Below are 16,038 nucleotides of genomic sequence, written 5' to 3' on the forward strand. Positions count from 1 at the left end.
ACAGGGTTGTATGCAAGTGTCTACGTGCAGAACACCGATCTTTGGACATAGCAATAGTTATTTCTCCTTTGCCATAGGGAACCAAATACATTTTTGTTCCGATTATAAAGTAAAAAAAACAAACAAACAAAAAAAAACACACAATGTCCATGCAAATGCTTAAAAGTAATGAAAGTAATTCTTCAACGGCGTACACATATGATGGGTGGCAGTTATTATTAAGAAAAATAAAATAAACGGTCACATGGTTTTCACTCACATTTCGAGACATTACAAAACGTACGTGCTTCGGATGACAGTAGGCTAGATATTTATGAAAACACTGCAAGTTAGGGTTTGCTTGACTTTGGCTATTTTTACGTACATCCGCTGCTGAGGGTGGCAGTAGTGAGTCGCCTAGCGGTAGGTTCGCATAAAGCATTTGCCTGAGCGATTCAGCGTTATTGGCGCCATCAGCCCAGTGGCGCCAGCGTTGCTGAGAGAGGAAGACGGAGGAGAAGCGGCGGGGTGAAAAGCTTAAGGAAGTCGAAGCGAAAAAATACAGTATTCGTCGATAAACGTACACAAACCGAAACAATTAAAGGCTATACGGGAAGGTAAATATACAGGTAGTGTATATAAATCGCCCCTCTGTTTATTACCGGTTTTGTGTGGTGGTTTAGCGAGCTAACATGGCTGGAAGATAGCCGTAGCCAGCCAGCTAGTATGGCTGTGTTTTAGTTCCCTCCCTCGCAGCACCCCTTGCCTGAAGGTTTTTTTTGCGCTTGTGTAAAATCGTCGTTCGTTCGCATTGAATAACGAATAGGATCATGCCGAAGCGAGTATTTTTTTTGCAATGGAATACTTTGAAATCGTATTTTATAGAATCTTAACCCAGATCCGTACTGGGTTTTGTCAAAATGGCAGCTGGCTCGCTAACTAGCAGGTAGCGGGCTAGGTAGCTGCTAACTAGCTCGCTATTAGCTGGCTAGCGAATACTGGGCCCTGACGCCAGTATGGACAGAAATAAATTCCGCCGCAGTATAGCTAAATTCGATTCGGTAATTCGTGTTTAGGCCGTGTGGTAGCACCCAGCACCAATTTTAATAGCATTATAATTGCATAATGTTAAAACTATTGATGGATCGGTTGCGTTTTACCCGCAGAAGTGTAGCATGGCGGCGGTGCAGGGAGGCGCATTGTTGCTGGTTATATAAGATGGTGCCGCCTTTCCCGGGCGTTTTATCGCCCTCCAAAGCTAAAGCTAAGCCCTAATCCCCGAGGCCGCCTCCACACATTGTGGACCAAACATCTGCTTAGTTGATCACGTAAAACATTTTCGTTGCCGTATTTCGAATATTACCATGAACATTTAGTCTGTTTCTGAGCGGTACTTTTGTAGCTAAAATGCGCTTTGAAGGGCGGAAGTCTGCGGCGGCCATCTTAGGGTTGCTGCGAACCGCAGTGGCATAGCTAAGATGCCTGCTCCCTGAGGCCTGTAAATCCTGCTGTAAATCCCGTGTCTCTAAGCCCCTGCTTTAGCAGCTCTTCATTCAAGCGCACTAGGTAACCGAGTTTCTTCCATGTAAAGCAGCTTTATACCGGTGTTCAGTAACTGAATGTGCAGCCTGTAAGATACTAGCTGCTAGTTAGCTGGCTAATCGCTAGCTAACTGGCTAATGGTAGCGACGTGTCGTTGTTCGTCACAAATGAAATTGTGTTTGTGGAAAAATGCATTTTTCATTAAAATTAAAACTATGTGTTTCACATCATCCAAATCACACAGTTCGACTTAGTTGGTGATTTAGTGTTACATGTCAGGGTGGCTGTTTTAATTAGACAGCATTACCAGCCAAAAGCCCGCTTCTCGGTTGGCTAGAAACCTTATAATAGCTTGATGCGGTAGCCAGCTATCTGCTAGTTAGCGAGCTAGTTAGCGAGCTAATGTTGGCTTGGTTTAGCCAGCTTGCTTGACTGGCTAGCTACCGGTTTGGCGCCTGGACGAACCTGATACATGAAGAGAATTGCAGAAGTGATTCGTTGAATTTTGTTGCTTAACGAAATTAATTTAAGATGACTAAACGAAGTTGTTTATTTAAACATGGAAAATGCGAATATTTCAAACGGCCAACAGACATAGCAAAGTTTCTTCAGCATCACTAATTTAAAAATAGCGGCACTTGTAACGTGTGCTGATGGTTGCACCCATACATGCCCATTATCAGAACCATATTCCACTGAGGGCGAGTTTATCCCTTTTACCGGTAGATTAACTCAGTGTGTTTTAAATTGACATTGCTCAAACTTTTTGATTTATCAGCTCCCCTTTAAAGTCGCCTGTGTTCCTTTAGCAGACCGGCTATGCAGTGGTCCGGCATGCGTGTAATGTACATTGTTGTAGCTAATTTAACGCAAGTGTACCATAACACCAGACTTGGGTCATGCTGGGCCTGACATAGTTCCTTACTCAAAATATCCAAGATTACTTTTTGATGCTCTCCTTCGTTTCTTCGCAAATCTATTTGAAGGGTGCTCCATGCCGATGTTCAGTGAAGGATGTTGGGTATTCGGGGGGGCGGCAAAATGTGTGCACGAAGCTATTGTTGCATTAGTTAATCGTGAATGCAGAAAGGTAGCAATTTGTCATCAAGGGTTATCGGAATTGAAGTGCACCAGGGATTTTGCTGTTGGTACTTCATATGGCTGTAAATTTCTAATCAGACAAAATGATACTTGTGTTGCATGTTCTAATACCCAACTGTGCTCCGAGTCATTAGATCCATGTTCTTAGCTGTATATGATATTCTTTTAAACTGGAAATGAGCATTAGTTACTTTTAATAATGACTGTCAAAGTTAGAATTAAAACTTGTGTAATTTACTAAAAATGTTCAACCATTCTTAAAATGAGGAGTATCATTTACTATCAAGTATCAAGTACCAGAACTGTAACACGGTTATTTGTTCCTGAGTTAAGGTAAGTCGGGTAAAAGCAGAAATGTGACTGGTCCAGTCTGATGAGCATCATTAGTGCAACAATCTCTAAATCTGGTTTTTGTCCTGAAAGTTAGGGCATTTTTGATTACACGCTGTGCAGAAGTTACATTTGAAAATGGGGACATAAGTTCCATTTTGATTGTGCCTGAACATGCTCATTGGAGGGTCTGTCCATTCTGTATGGACATTTGTATGAAGTTCAGTTTTGATTGGCAGTCCGCTTAACGGTCACACCATTGGTTACAATTTTAGCACCATGTTATTATGAACATGGTCTCCGGGTAACCGGTCGGGTGTTTGTCATGTTCCCCTTATTTGGAAGGTGGGGCTGCTAGTTCTTGTCTGAGTTGGAGGTGATTGTTGTTTCCGTAGGAGCCCAGGTGTCGCGATCCCTGTAGCGAGAGAGAACTACCCAGGTGTGGAGCGGCAGGACAGCGTTGCAGAGGTGGAGGCACAACAGGAAACCCAGCTGGTCCCTTCCGGGGACCCCCCAGCTCGTGCACTGGAGTTCGTACTAATGGCCGAGTCAGAGACTGAGTGCGACACGTCCGGGCTGGACACGCTGGGCTCGGAGTGCGTGATCCCGCACAGCCAGGTCAGTGACGTGCACTACCCGCCCGGGTCCGACATCATGGCGCTGGACGAGAAGAGGGAGGGCGAGCTGGTCATCCACGGCGCGGACCTCAGCAAGGTGCAGGGGCTGGGGCCGTCCGAGCTGGGCTCCGTCACCTGCGTGGAGACCGACCAGATAATCACAGAGACTGATCATGACTACACCAAGGCCGAGCATCAGACAGACCTGCAGTGCTTTGGTGGCGCAGACATGGCCAATCAGATTAAGGGCGAGTCCCATGAGAGTTTGTTGGGTGATCTTATGAAGAATGACAAAGGTGATCTGCAGCACTGTGCAGGCGAGCTGACGGTGGAGTCTGAGAATGGGGTTGTCATTCATGAGGGCCTGCAATGCAATGAATGCGGGGATCTGTTTTCCAGTGCGTCCGACCTGCACCAACACTATGAGGTTCACAAGGCGACTAACCCCTACAGCTGCATCCAGTGTGGGGAGAGTTTTGCTGTTGAAGCCAGCCTGAAAGAGCACCAGAAAATTCACTTAAAGGGGGTAGACGTGGTGGGGAAGGGTTGTATCGATCCGTTTAACTTAAAGCCGTACCAGATGATGCATTCGAGTGATAAACCGCATAGGTGTTCGGAGTGCGGGAAAAGCTTCGCGGCGGCCATTACTCTGAGGGAACACATGAAAATGCATGCAGACGACAAGCCATACAAATGCACGCAGTGCAGAAAGAGCTTTATCCGGCGGCGTCACCTTAAAAAGCATCAGGAAATGCATGCGCGCGAAAAGCCGTATAGCTGCGCTCAGTGCGGGAAGGGCTTCGCCACCGCGTCCAGCCTGAAGCGGCACCAGCGGGTCCACGCTGGCGATAGCAAGCCCCACCGCTGCGGTCAGTGCGGCAAGAGTTTCGCGGCGGCCTCCACCTTAAAGGAGCACCTGCGAATTCACTCGGGCGAGAAACCGTACAAATGCAACCAGTGCAGGAAGAGCTTCGTTAGGCGGCGCCACCTTAAAAAACACCAGCAGCTGCACTCGGGCGGGAAGCCGTACAGCTGCTCCCACTGCGAGAAGAGTTTCAACCACTCCTCCTCCCTCTCTAGACATAACCGAACCCACTCGGAGGAGAAGATGTACGGGGTAGCCCAGTCTGGGAAGGGCTTCCCCTACGGGGCCCCAATTAAGCACCAGAGGGCGCACGTGAGCGAGTACGGGGCCCCTATTAAGCACCAGAGGGTTCACACAGGCCAGAAGACCTACAGCTGTAATCATTGTGAGAAGAGTTTCAATCATTCGTCCTCTTTGTCGCGGCACCAAAGAGCTCACTCAGACGGCAAAACATACAATTGTAACCACTGCGGAAAGCAGTTCATCCACTCTTCCTCTATGTACAGACATCAGCGAACTCACTCGCTGGATGAGAAATCGTTCACCCCTGCTCCGTCAGGTAAAGGTTTCCCCCACACCGCCATTTTGACACACCAGCAGCTGCTCGAAAACGAGAAACCGTACAGGTGCTCCCAGTGCGGACAGGGTTTTAACCATTCGTCCTCCCTGGCCAGACACCATAGAATACGTCACAAAGATGTATAGCTCCGCCCCGTGATCAACCCTTTTTACTTGTGGCCCCGCTATTTGGTTTAGACAAACATAATCGCTGAGCATGGGATGATGACTTCCTTCTATAAGTGATGAAAAAAGAAAACCGTAAAATTTGTACAAAGCGTGAGTCGGTAGCCAGTGTCAGAACTGTAACCCTTTGCTAACAGCTAGCGTTGATTGATGAGCCTTGTCCGTTTAAAAAGAAAAAAAAAACAAAGAAAAAACGGTCAATATGAATTTGAACAAATCATGTTTTTGGGAATGGAGTCTAAAATTTGGCCTGTGTCCTTGCTGACCATGGTGCTGAAATTATAAATTTGCTTCAGAGCCCCTGAACCGTGTTTAGTGGCAGTTAAATCTGGATACTTGAGGTATACAAATGCTAAGGAAAACATCCTCTGTAAATATTTTATATCCATTCTTGTGGCGGGTCGGTTCTTTTAGTACTGGTTAGTATACCTTGCTGCAATGTTGTTTTGAGCTCTGAAGACTCAGGTGGTGTTGAGCAGTAGATAAATGTAAATAAGCAGTGGTTTTTCATAGGTGGATAGTGTGTTTTTGAGTTACAAACGTGTAGCTTTATTCTGGACCAAGGCCCGGCAAGTCTCTTCCTGGTTAAATGGGATGTTTTTTGTTTTGTTTAGTTTTTTTTTTTTTTTGTTTGTTTGTTTTAGTTTTTCCCCCCAGCGCATGCATACAACTGAGGTACCACTGGCGATATTTGGAAATGTCAGCAAAGGGTTATGGTTCCATCAAGTGAAAACAATGCCACTGTTTATATTTTGGGGGGGCCTAATTAAAATTGAGTAGTGTGGGAAGAGGTTTGACAAACAGCTGACTGGGGGGGGGGGGCGGAAATCAGATTCTTCCATTCATCTCTAGAGTAATACAGCTGTGCTCAAAATGAGTGTCTGAGCAACCGCTTGTACAGGAAGCGGGCAATGATCTGCATTTGACACAGTCCAGTGATCTTGTGCTTGTGGACTCTCCTCTTCCACCGGCTGTGAGCTGTGCCTCTAGGGGGCGCTCGGCGTGATGTCAGTTGGTGCCACGCCCACGCAGCCCAGCGGGGAAAGGGCCGAAATAAAAGCCTGTTTCCCCATTTGTTCGATCGCAGGTTACCACCGTGTCCTCCTCCACTAGGTCTAAACGGCTCACGTGCACGACCAAAATGCATTTGGTTAAAAAAAAGAATCAAGCGCTAGAAGAAATATCAACTGTTTTTGGTCTCACAAGATTTGAAGTTGACTTGCGTCCAGAATATTCCTTCTACAGACTAGTTCTAGCCAGTGGTTTGGTACAATACCAAATGTATGTTACCAATAAGTGATTGTGCATATTTACAAATGTTCAAAATATTCCTTGCTATTGCTTTGGAAACTAATTGAATTAGCAATGTATAGCATATAGTTAACTTATATTCTGACTGCATTACATTCTACAAGCTATCCAATTTGACATAGTAATAGATTGTAGAGTATACTTACCAACACGTACAGAGTATATAATAGCTTGCTTTTACTGAAGAACCTTAATTTGAATTCTTTCAAATTTTCAAGATTCCATTGGTTTGCGCTTTCTACTTAACTGTTCTGTGTATGAAAAAAACAAAAAAAAACAACTATTCTCTTTTACAAACTGATGTATTTTTTAAAATATGGTTTGGATTATTTGAAAGGGAAACGAACGGAATATTGTTTTTATGGGAGTGAACGTTATTGATCCTGGTTTCTTTCGTTGAGAAAATGTTTTTGGATAAAAATTGTGCTTCACTTATAGTAGCATAGGCTTATTCATTGTGTTAGATATAGGTGCCTTATTGCATGCTGTGTGTAGAAATGTATGCCGAGCTGTCAATGAAAATATTTGTAAGGTTTTGCAATCGCTCCTTTTGTTCCTCTTCATACTAACCCTTGTTTTGATTTGACTTCATTCGATACTTATTTCCTTTTCGCTTCTCTGTATATGGATATATGTTTACAATACGTTACTATCGTCTTTTTAATTTCCCTGTCTGTTGATTGGCCTCAGTGTAGATAGTTTGAGGTTCAGAAGTTCCACCATTAATCCATATTTTTGATTGGCGCCTCTCTGTCGAGGCTGTTCCACCCGTCTCCCAATCTTTGTTGAGTGGCACATTTATGGATAAATAAAGGTTGACTGTCCAATTCTGCATCCTTGGTTTTTTCTTTTTCTTGCTACGAGTGTGCATTCTTTGAAATGGTCCACAATACTACAAGTGCTATATGGCAGCAACATGAGTGGGTAAATTTTTCAAAAGGACATGCAACTTTGAGTTAGAAAAATATGCATGTGCAAATCTGCAGTCCTCACCATAGAGCACTTTTTCAAAATTAAGCTGCTTCCACAGTCAGTAGAGCATTGCAAGGGGCACTTGGCATCTGATGATTGAAAACATTTCTTGGAACGCCTTAGTGGTCCGAAAGTGATGCTTTCCCTTATAAATCTGAAGGAAAGTAGCCCGTGATTAAAAATAAATGTACATATCAAGTTAATCCATGCCCCTTCATCCAGAGTATCATTTTGTGCAAAATGTGATTTATCTAGCCTAATTTCCTTGTGATCATTGTCATATAGATTATACTCTATAGCATTTTAGTATTTGAGATGTTTGTGAATATTAATGCAAGATTCCTCAATTGATTAAAATGTGTTTAGTAATGGTTCCATCCTTGTGCCTGCATTGTACTGGTATCAACATGCAATTAATGAAACTGACAGCATTTTCGCCCGAGTTTCATTCACGGTAAGCAGCCTACATTCTAGTCAAATGTATGCATGGCATATGTAAAACAAGGCAGCAATTGTATTTACACAGTGGGTTTGTCAGTTTTTCCTGCTCAAATAGGGCTTAGATGGTTCCCATTCATTCCATTGTAAAGAGAGAAAGCCTATTTGCATAAACTAAGCACACATTTTGGACGTTCTCATGGAATTATATCCAATTGCATCAAATGATGTATAAATAGGGGAGAGGTGCTATAAATGTAACAATTTTTTTAGTTTTTTGCTCGTATACTCATAAAATATTTAGCTTGGCACTATGAAATTTTACTTCAAACTGCATTCACATGCAAGTTGTCATCAGCCATTTCACTTACATTCATAACTTAATCGAGTTGCATGCAATTAAAGCCAAAGTACATGCCGTCTGAATTTGCATCCATACCACCTAGTTGGTGGTAGAGGTGCAGAATAATTATAACGGTGCTTATTCTAAGCGTATTAATGTTAATCAAGGAAACTCATTTCCAGTGGTAACGTGATACCAGCCACATCCTCAGATTATGAAGCATGGGGCTTCATTAAAAAACGGACTGCATAAAAATTGATGCACAAACAACTTTGCCCCTCAGGTGATAATGTCCTGTTTCAGTGTGCAGGTGAGTCTGACCTGGCCCCTCAGGTGATAATGTCCTGTTTCAGTGTGCAGGTGAGTCTGACCTGGCCCCTCAGGTGATAATGTCCTGTTTCAGTGTGCAGGTGAGTCTGACCCGGCCCCTCAGGTGACAATGGCCTGTTTTCAGTGTGCAGGTGAGTCTGACCCGGCCCCTCAGGTGACAATGGCCTGTTTTCAGTGTGCAGGTGAGTCTGACCCGGCCCCTCAGGTGACAATGGCCTGTTTTCAGTGTGCAGGTGTCTTCCTTTCCTCCTTGGAGTTGCTCTGAGGGACTTCCTGACTCTTTGATTGATTACATGATTTGGTGATTCTCCTCTGCTTCTCCCAATCCCCTCCTGTGCTCCCCTGAGCAGGATGAGCACGATGTGTGGGGAACACTACCAGTCCATTGCACTTCACTGTGAGCCTTTTGTACAGCGGCAGCCAAATGATTTCCCTCACTGGCTCATCTGGGCTTTGTTCTCTGCCTGCTCTCTTCATGCTCACTTCCTGTTCTCTGCCTGCTATCTTCCTGTTCTCTGCCTGTTCTGTCTCTGCTCTCTGCCTGCTCACTTCCTACTCACTTCCTGCTCTCTGCCTGCTCACTTGTTCTCTGCCTGCTCTCTTCCTGCTCACTTCCTGTTCTCTGCCTGCTCTCTTCCTGTTTTCTTCCTACTCACTTCCTATTCTCTGCCTGCTCTCTTCCAGTTCTCTGCCTGTTCTGTTTTTGCTCTCTGCCTGTTCACTTCCTTTTCTCTGCCCACTCACTTCCTGCTCTCTGCCTGCTCACTTGTTCTCTTCCTGCTCTCTACCTCCTCACTTCATGTTCTCTGCCTCCTCACTTCCTGTTCTCTTCCTGCTCTCTACCGCCTCACTTCCTGTTCTCTGCCTGCTTACTTCCTGTTCTCTGCCTGCTCTCTTCCTGTTTTCTTCCTGCTCTCTCCCTGCTCACTTCCTGTTCTCTTCCTGCTCTCTACCTCCTCACTTCATGTTCTCTGCCTCCTCACGTCCTGTTCTCTGCCTGCTCACTTCCTGTTCTCTTTGTTTTTTTTCTCTTCATCCTCAGGCTTTTAGCATCATTATTTGTTTTCAGAGGTTCTTGTGTGATATTTAGGCTTATGCCTGTGATTAATAATGAAGTACAATGCAAGGCTGCAGGTGACAGTAAAGCGTGTTCTTACTGCCCAGTCGCATGGAGATCCATCATCCAGCAGCAGGTCAGCACAGCATAACGCAAGTCCCCCTGGGGGACACCGGTCTGCACATGCTCAGTGCGCTAAACACGCAAAACCCCTTTTATCATACAAGTCTGGTTAGGCCTGATATCCTGATTTTAGCTTTGATGATAATCTGTCCACTCAATTTATATCCACCCTTTATCTACATAGCTCATTTGAAGGCCTAATCTTTCACACAAACATCATTCTTTTTATATATAAAGCCATTTTGGGTAAAGTCCCCTCATATCTGTATAGCTTCCTCCCCTCCACCTGCACTTATCAGTCTTGCTCCACCAGATGGCTGCTCTACCAGGTACCCAGGGTCTGCTCGGAGACCGGTAAAACAGCCCTCTCTTATTTTGCGCCTTGGTCATGGAATAATCTTCAAAATACTCTTCATTTTAATAATCTTGTCTCTAGGGGAGTTCAGAGCCATGATCAATGACTGTGTAATTGAAGTGCACATGCTTTTCCTCAGCTGAATCTACTATTGTATGTCTACTCTGTATATGCCCTATTGCTTTTAGTTTTTTTTTCATACTCTTATAACCGTAGTGGTGTGCGGTCTTGGCCAGATCTCTCTTGAAAAAGAACTTATTAATCTCAAGGGACTTTCCTGGTTAAATAAGGGTAAACTAAATAGATTTTAAAAATATATAATAAACATAAAATGGTACATAATGATTCTCAAGGAATGCAGAAAAGTAAAGGATAAAACGAGAATAAAAGAATGTTGAACAGCAGCTCTGCACACGCCTTTTCGCTGTGGTCTTTAACCGGGCATTCCGGTTCAGCCTGAAGTTTAGTCATAGCGTGCATTCTTCCCCGCCTCCTTTCGCTCGAGAGGTTTCACTGAAACTGGCTCCGCAGTCACTCCTCTGCTTTCTGAGCTTCAGCACACGTCGGAATGTCACGGTCCAGCATCGCGGGCGGCCGAGGCCGAGACCGGGAACGGGAACGGGACCGGGACCGGGACCGGGACCGCCGTGGCACTCTGGGAAAAACAGGGAAGTCGGCTACTTTGAACGGCGGTGGTGGTGGTGGTGGCGCTCGAGCCCCTCCCGCCGCCGCTGCTGCTGCCGCCGCCGCTGCCGCCGCCGCCGCCGCCGCCGCCCCCGCACCCGGAACCGTGCTGTGCGATATCTGCACGGGGACCAAGCGGCGGGCCACCAAGTCCTGCCTGGCCTGCCTGGCCTCGTACTGCGAGGGGCACCTGCAGCCGCACTACGAGTACCCGGCCCTGATGAAGCACAAGCTGGTGGGCCCCGCCGGGCAGATCCAGGAGAAGATCTGCTCCAACCACGACAAGCTGCTGGAGGTGTACTGCCGCACGGACCAGCAGTGCGTCTGCGTGCTCTGCATGATGGAGGAGCACAAGAACCACGAGATCGTCTCTGCCGCCACGGAAAGGACCGAGAGACAGGTACTGGACCCGCCGTGGCCTGGCAGGAACCCACTCTCACCCACACTGATAATCTGAGTCACAGTTTGTGAGTCGTCGGTCGGCGATGTGTTCTGTCTTTAAAAGTCAGTGGCTCTTTCTCCTTCTGTAGGGATGGGCATTTTGTTTGTTTAGTTTTGTTTGTTTGGTTTTGTTTGCTTAAAGAAAAACTGATGACGTATCTTTAAAGATTACGTTCCGAAAACTGTACTGAATAATATAACAGGGGCCTGTTGTCTCTTCTAATCATACAGCAGACTTAACAGTACAGAACTAAAAATAATTCCAGCTATTGGTTAGTCACATTATCCAAGCAATAGGAGTAGCAGTCGCTGACTAGTGCTCATTGCTTAAGCCATCTGAAAAAATCAAAAGCATTTTTATGCCAAGTGGCGCAATAGCATTTCACAATAGTCATATTGCTAGTGAAGACTCAACTGTCATTCAGGAATCTGAACATTAAACTCACCCCCAAAGCTGCTTTCACCCTGAGACCGAGCTGACCGATATCTAAAGTGGATGAGCTGAAATTGATGTTTATAGTTGCTACGGTTCTACACTCTACACTTAGACCTGCCATAATGGTCTGGATGCCAGAATAGCAAGGGGTAACAAACATGTCAGTGTCGCGTATGAACCAAATAAATGTCACGTATGAACCAAATAAAATGCAATTTTTTTAAAAAGGACAAACTCAGAGAGAGTATGTGTATGTATGTGTACACGTGTATGCAGAGTGAGTGAGATTGCACGCGTGTAAGTGAGAGAGAAGTGTTAGATCCTAACCCATCATAGTGAACTATCCATATACTGTTTAGATCAGAGAATCTGGACAGCTGTCCCTGTGAGGTTCCCTTTAAGACAGTGAAATGTAACGGCTGAACTACTGATGTGCAGAAGCAGCTTGGGGCCACATTACTGAAGTCACAGCAGAGAATCCAGGGGAGGGTGAAGAAGTGGCAGGATCTGAAGCAAGCAGTGGCAGCCGTCAAGGTGAGTAATACTGGGATGACCCGCCCACTCAAACGAGGGCCCAATCGGGGCTCAGAGATGGGCCAATCAGTTCTCAGGCCCGGACCAGTCAGGGCCCAGAAACGGGCCAATCGGGGCTCAGAGCTGGACCAAGTAGCCGTTGAAAGTGAAATGTGCATCTCCTGACAGAACTCTGCGCAGACGGCCATCGAGGAGAACGAGCGGATTTTCACAGAGCTGGTGCGGTCCGTCCAGCGGTGGCACGCGGAGGTGAAGCAGCAGGTCCTGGCCCAGGAGCGGGCGGTGGTGACCCGGGCCACGTCGCTCCTGCACCAGCTGGAGCAGGAGGTGTCCGAGCTGAGGAGGAGGCACGTGGAGCTGGAGCAGCTCTCGCACTCCGACGACCACATCCACTTCCTGCAGGTAACACCCTCTCTGACCACCGCTCCCAACACATCTCCCTTACTATGGCCATTAGAGGGGAGTCTGACCACCGCTCCCAACACATCTCCCTTACTATGGCCATTATAGGGAAATCTGACCATTGAAATCATTTTTGGCTTAAGTTGCATTTTGTGATGTTACAAATGTCACTATATGCAACAGAGGTAGAAGTCCCTTTGGATTCTCACAGTTGAGATAAGTTCAAGGCACAGATAGATATAAGCTGACAGTAGAGGTATAAGCTGACAGTAGAGTTATAAGCTGACAGTAGAGATATAAGCTGACAGTAGAGATACATGCTCACAGTAGTTGTAAGCTCACAGTAGAGATACAAGCTCACAGTAGAGTTATAAGCTCACAGTAGAGAGGTACAGGTCTGGCACACACAAGGCTAATTCTCTCTTTACTTTGGCGCAGAGCTGGCAGATGCTCTCCTCCCCCTCTGGGTACGAGGACATCTCCAGCATCAATGTGGACCCACACTCGTCCTTCGGTCCGACGAAGAAAGCCATCTCTGAACTGAAAGAACGGCTGGAGGAGACATGCAAAGGAGAGCTGGCCAATATCTCAGCCACAGGTGGGTGGGGCTAGGGCAGCCAGGCTTCTGATGGGAGCCTCTTCTGAATCGAGCAAAAGACCTGCAATGTAGCATAAACACTAAGGTCCCCAGATTGGATGCATTCATTCATTCATAAGAGTTTGGAAATGGGTCTGAAAGTGATGAGGAGGAGAGCCGTGCCTGGAGGTGAGAGAGAGGCTTTCCCATCCTCTTTACACGCTGCGCTGGGATTGGATGAGCAGCCTCCCGTCCCTGACAAGCCAAGTCCTGCAAGAGCTATCTGCTGAAGTGACGGAACATTCAATTGACGAAAGCTAGTTCAGAGGTGTCTATGGAGTTGTCTAGAGGGGTGCATAGAGGTGTCTAAAGACGCCTTGCATCTATATCTGATTGGAACTTCAGATAAGGGAAGTGTTAAGAGCCACACAGGTGTGCCTTAAACCAGTAAATGTGTTAATTGTATCACTTAGGGTGTGAATCCGTCATCAAGTGCACAAAGTGCTGTCCTTCATAAATAAGAGCCCATTTCAGCTGTATTACAGTGTATTGGTTTTCTTTGCCTCAGTGGTTAAATTAAATGAACGGACCGCTTCAAATATGTACCTTTTCAGATAATATTCTCACTCTTTGTACGCCTAGTGCTCCTGATGTTCTATAAGAGAGATGTAAATTAAGAAGGCACAATTCCTCTCTATTCAGTATGATGTCTGGCACACAGCCAAATAAGGTCTTTTGAGAGGGGCTGCTGAATTTCACAGAGCAAGCGAAGTTTCAAATGCACAAATGGGCCTCTTTTCTGTTCCGTATCTCTCCACAGTGAAAGAGGTCAATGTGTTGCAGGCTGACGAACCCCGGACCAGAGAGGACTTCTTACAGCGTGAGTGCCCATGGAGACGCGCTTTAAGGGGTGGGGGTGGGGGGGGGGGGTGGATGGTGATGGGTCGGGGCGCTCTATGAACATTTCAAGAGCTAATAATTCTCAATAGTTGTATGCAAAGGACAAACAAAACCAAATATGACATAAACCAATTTTACAGTGATTATTTTACACCCTACAGGACACAAACACTACTACTGGAGAGGCAGAGACTATTTTACACCCTACGGGACACACACAGTACTACAGGACAGCCAGTGACTATTTTACACTCTACAGGCCACACAGTACTACAGGAGACCCAGTGACTATTTTATAGGCTATAGGTGACAAACAGTACTATAGGAGGTCCAGCTTACACACTCCTGCAATAGTTGTAGGGCGTAATATTGTGGTTCTGCCATGGAGCTTCTTGTATGTGGCAGTGAAGAACAGAAACATTTAATATCAAGAAACAAAATGGGAAATTCAAAAGTGTCTATACAGTTTCACAGATAAGGTGTGTGGTGCAGAGACACATAGAGGTGGGTTATATGACTCATTCCCCCATCTGAGGAAGGAAGTAATCAAAATGTTATCACAAACCTTTTAATGTTCAAAAAAAAACTCCAGCCTGAAAGACTTTGACATTTTCAGAATTTGCTTTGTGATGTTATATTTCCCTATTTTTTTTGGAGTTTTTCGCAGTTGAAGTTTTGTTGATGATGTGGCATCGTACCGTGATATTACCACAGCCAGCACAATGGAGAAAGTGTCTTCAGCTCACTATAGCACCAACTATAAGCATTCAGACATTCATTTCAGGTCATTAGGGACAACAAGTCAGGGGTTTCGCCTTGAATCCCTGCTAATTAACTTTCTGCCACCCTCCTTGCAGCCTCAGTAGTCCAGAATGCGACAGTGTGGCTTTGAGGGGTTTGAGGGTGTGGCCACAATCTCAGACAGCTTTTAGCTCACATTCTCACAAAGGGGGGGCGGTGAAAGTAGTTCTTGGGGAAGTAGGAAAATAACACACTGGAGCTGATCTAGAAGAAGCCTGACAGGATAGCAACTGAAAAATCTGAAATAGTGATGAAGTAAAATATATTACAAATATCAGATAATAAACCATGCAATGAATTTCACGTTGCTGCTAAGCTTTTACTAACAATGCTAGTGTTTTAACGAGGAGTTTTTTCCTTTAACAATTAACACGTGAAACGAGGCCTTTCTCTGTCCAAAACCTGCCGGGGGAAAGCAGAGTCTCATTCTGCAGCCGTTTTTTTCCCTGTGTCTCAGATTCCTGCGAGCTGAGACTGGACCCCAACACGGTGCATCGCAGCTTGCGGCTGCTGGAGGGCAACACGGCGCTGGAGATGGTGAGCGAGCCGCTGCCGTACCCGGACCACCCGGGCCGCTTCGCCAACTGGCAGCAGGCGCTGTGCCGGGAGGGGCTGTCGGGCCGGCGCTGCTACTGGGAGGTGGACTGGAAGGGCACCGAGGTCGACATCGCCGTGTCCTACAAAGGGATCAGCCGGAAGTCCAGCGGCAACGAGTGCAACTTCGGCTGGAACGACAAGTCGTGGAGCCTCTACTGCTCCGAGGCCAAGTGCGCCTTCGTGCACAACAACGCCAGCACCACCGTGCCCTTCCCCGGCTCCTCGCGCATCGGCGTCTTCCTGGACTTCCGGGCCGGAAACCTGGCCTTCTACAGCGTGACCGACACCATGACCCTGATCCACAAGGTCCAGACCACGTTCACGGAGGCCCTCTACCCGGGATTCGGGGTGTGGGGTTTCGGCTCCACCGTAAAAATATTTTAGCTGCGGGGAAACGAAAGGCAAAACGGGGGGTATTCCAGTACAGGTGGGGCCCTTAAAAAGGTAGTGTGGTAGTAGGGCAGTAGTGTGGGCGGGGAGGGGGTCTGTTGTGTGGTAGTGGGTAGTGGGGCAGTAGTGTGGTAGTGGATAGTGGGGCAGTAGTGTGGGAGGGGAGGGG

General features: G+C 46.4%; 2 protein-coding genes across 3 annotated transcripts; both read left to right on the plus strand.

The window, feature by feature from the left end:
- The first annotated feature begins 432 nt into the window (after positions 1–432).
- Positions 433–7,321, plus strand: si:ch211-198a12.6 (uncharacterized protein LOC563253 homolog). Of its 2 annotated transcripts, none has more exons than XM_035400301.1 (2): positions 433–608; positions 3,348–7,321. In XM_035400301.1, the coding sequence occupies exon 2, from the start codon at positions 3,493–3,495 to the stop codon at positions 5,137–5,139; it is 1,647 nt and encodes a 548-aa protein (XP_035256192.1). In that variant the 5' UTR covers positions 433–608; positions 3,348–3,492; the 3' UTR covers positions 5,140–7,321. The 2 variants fall into 2 exon arrangements, with proteins under 2 accessions (XP_035256192.1, XP_035256193.1); XM_035400302.1 differs by having other exon boundaries at positions 434–596.
- A 2,154-nt stretch (positions 7,322–9,475) lies between these two features.
- ftr14l (finTRIM family, member 14-like) lies at positions 9,476–15,992 on the plus strand. The gene is made up of 6 exons (XM_035401159.1): positions 9,476–11,191; positions 12,107–12,202; positions 12,371–12,604; positions 13,043–13,202; positions 14,002–14,061; positions 15,340–15,992. The coding sequence occupies exons 1-6, from the start codon at positions 10,676–10,678 to the stop codon at positions 15,861–15,863; spliced, it is 1,590 nt and encodes a 529-aa protein (XP_035257050.1). The 5' UTR covers positions 9,476–10,675; the 3' UTR covers positions 15,864–15,992.
- The last annotated feature ends 46 nt before the right edge of the window (positions 15,993–16,038 follow it).

Source organism: Anguilla anguilla, chromosome 18, assembly GCF_013347855.1.
Source record: "Anguilla anguilla isolate fAngAng1 chromosome 18, fAngAng1.pri, whole genome shotgun sequence".
NCBI classification, from domain to species: Eukaryota; Metazoa; Chordata; class Actinopteri; order Anguilliformes; family Anguillidae; genus Anguilla; species Anguilla anguilla.

Coding starts and splice junctions, on each gene's coding strand:
- ftr14l (XM_035401159.1), top strand. CDS start 10,676: ATGTCACGGTCCAGCATCGCGGGCGGCCGAGGCCGAGACCGGGAACGG. Junction 11,192..12,106: donor CGGAAAGGACCGAGAGACAG/GTACTGGACCCG, acceptor ACTGATGTGCAG/AAGCAGCTTGGGGCCACATT. Junction 12,203..12,370: donor AAGCAGTGGCAGCCGTCAAG/GTGAGTAATACT, acceptor ATCTCCTGACAG/AACTCTGCGCAGACGGCCAT.
- si:ch211-198a12.6 (XM_035400301.1), top strand. CDS start 3,493: ATGGCCGAGTCAGAGACTGAGTGCGACACGTCCGGGCTGGACACGCTG.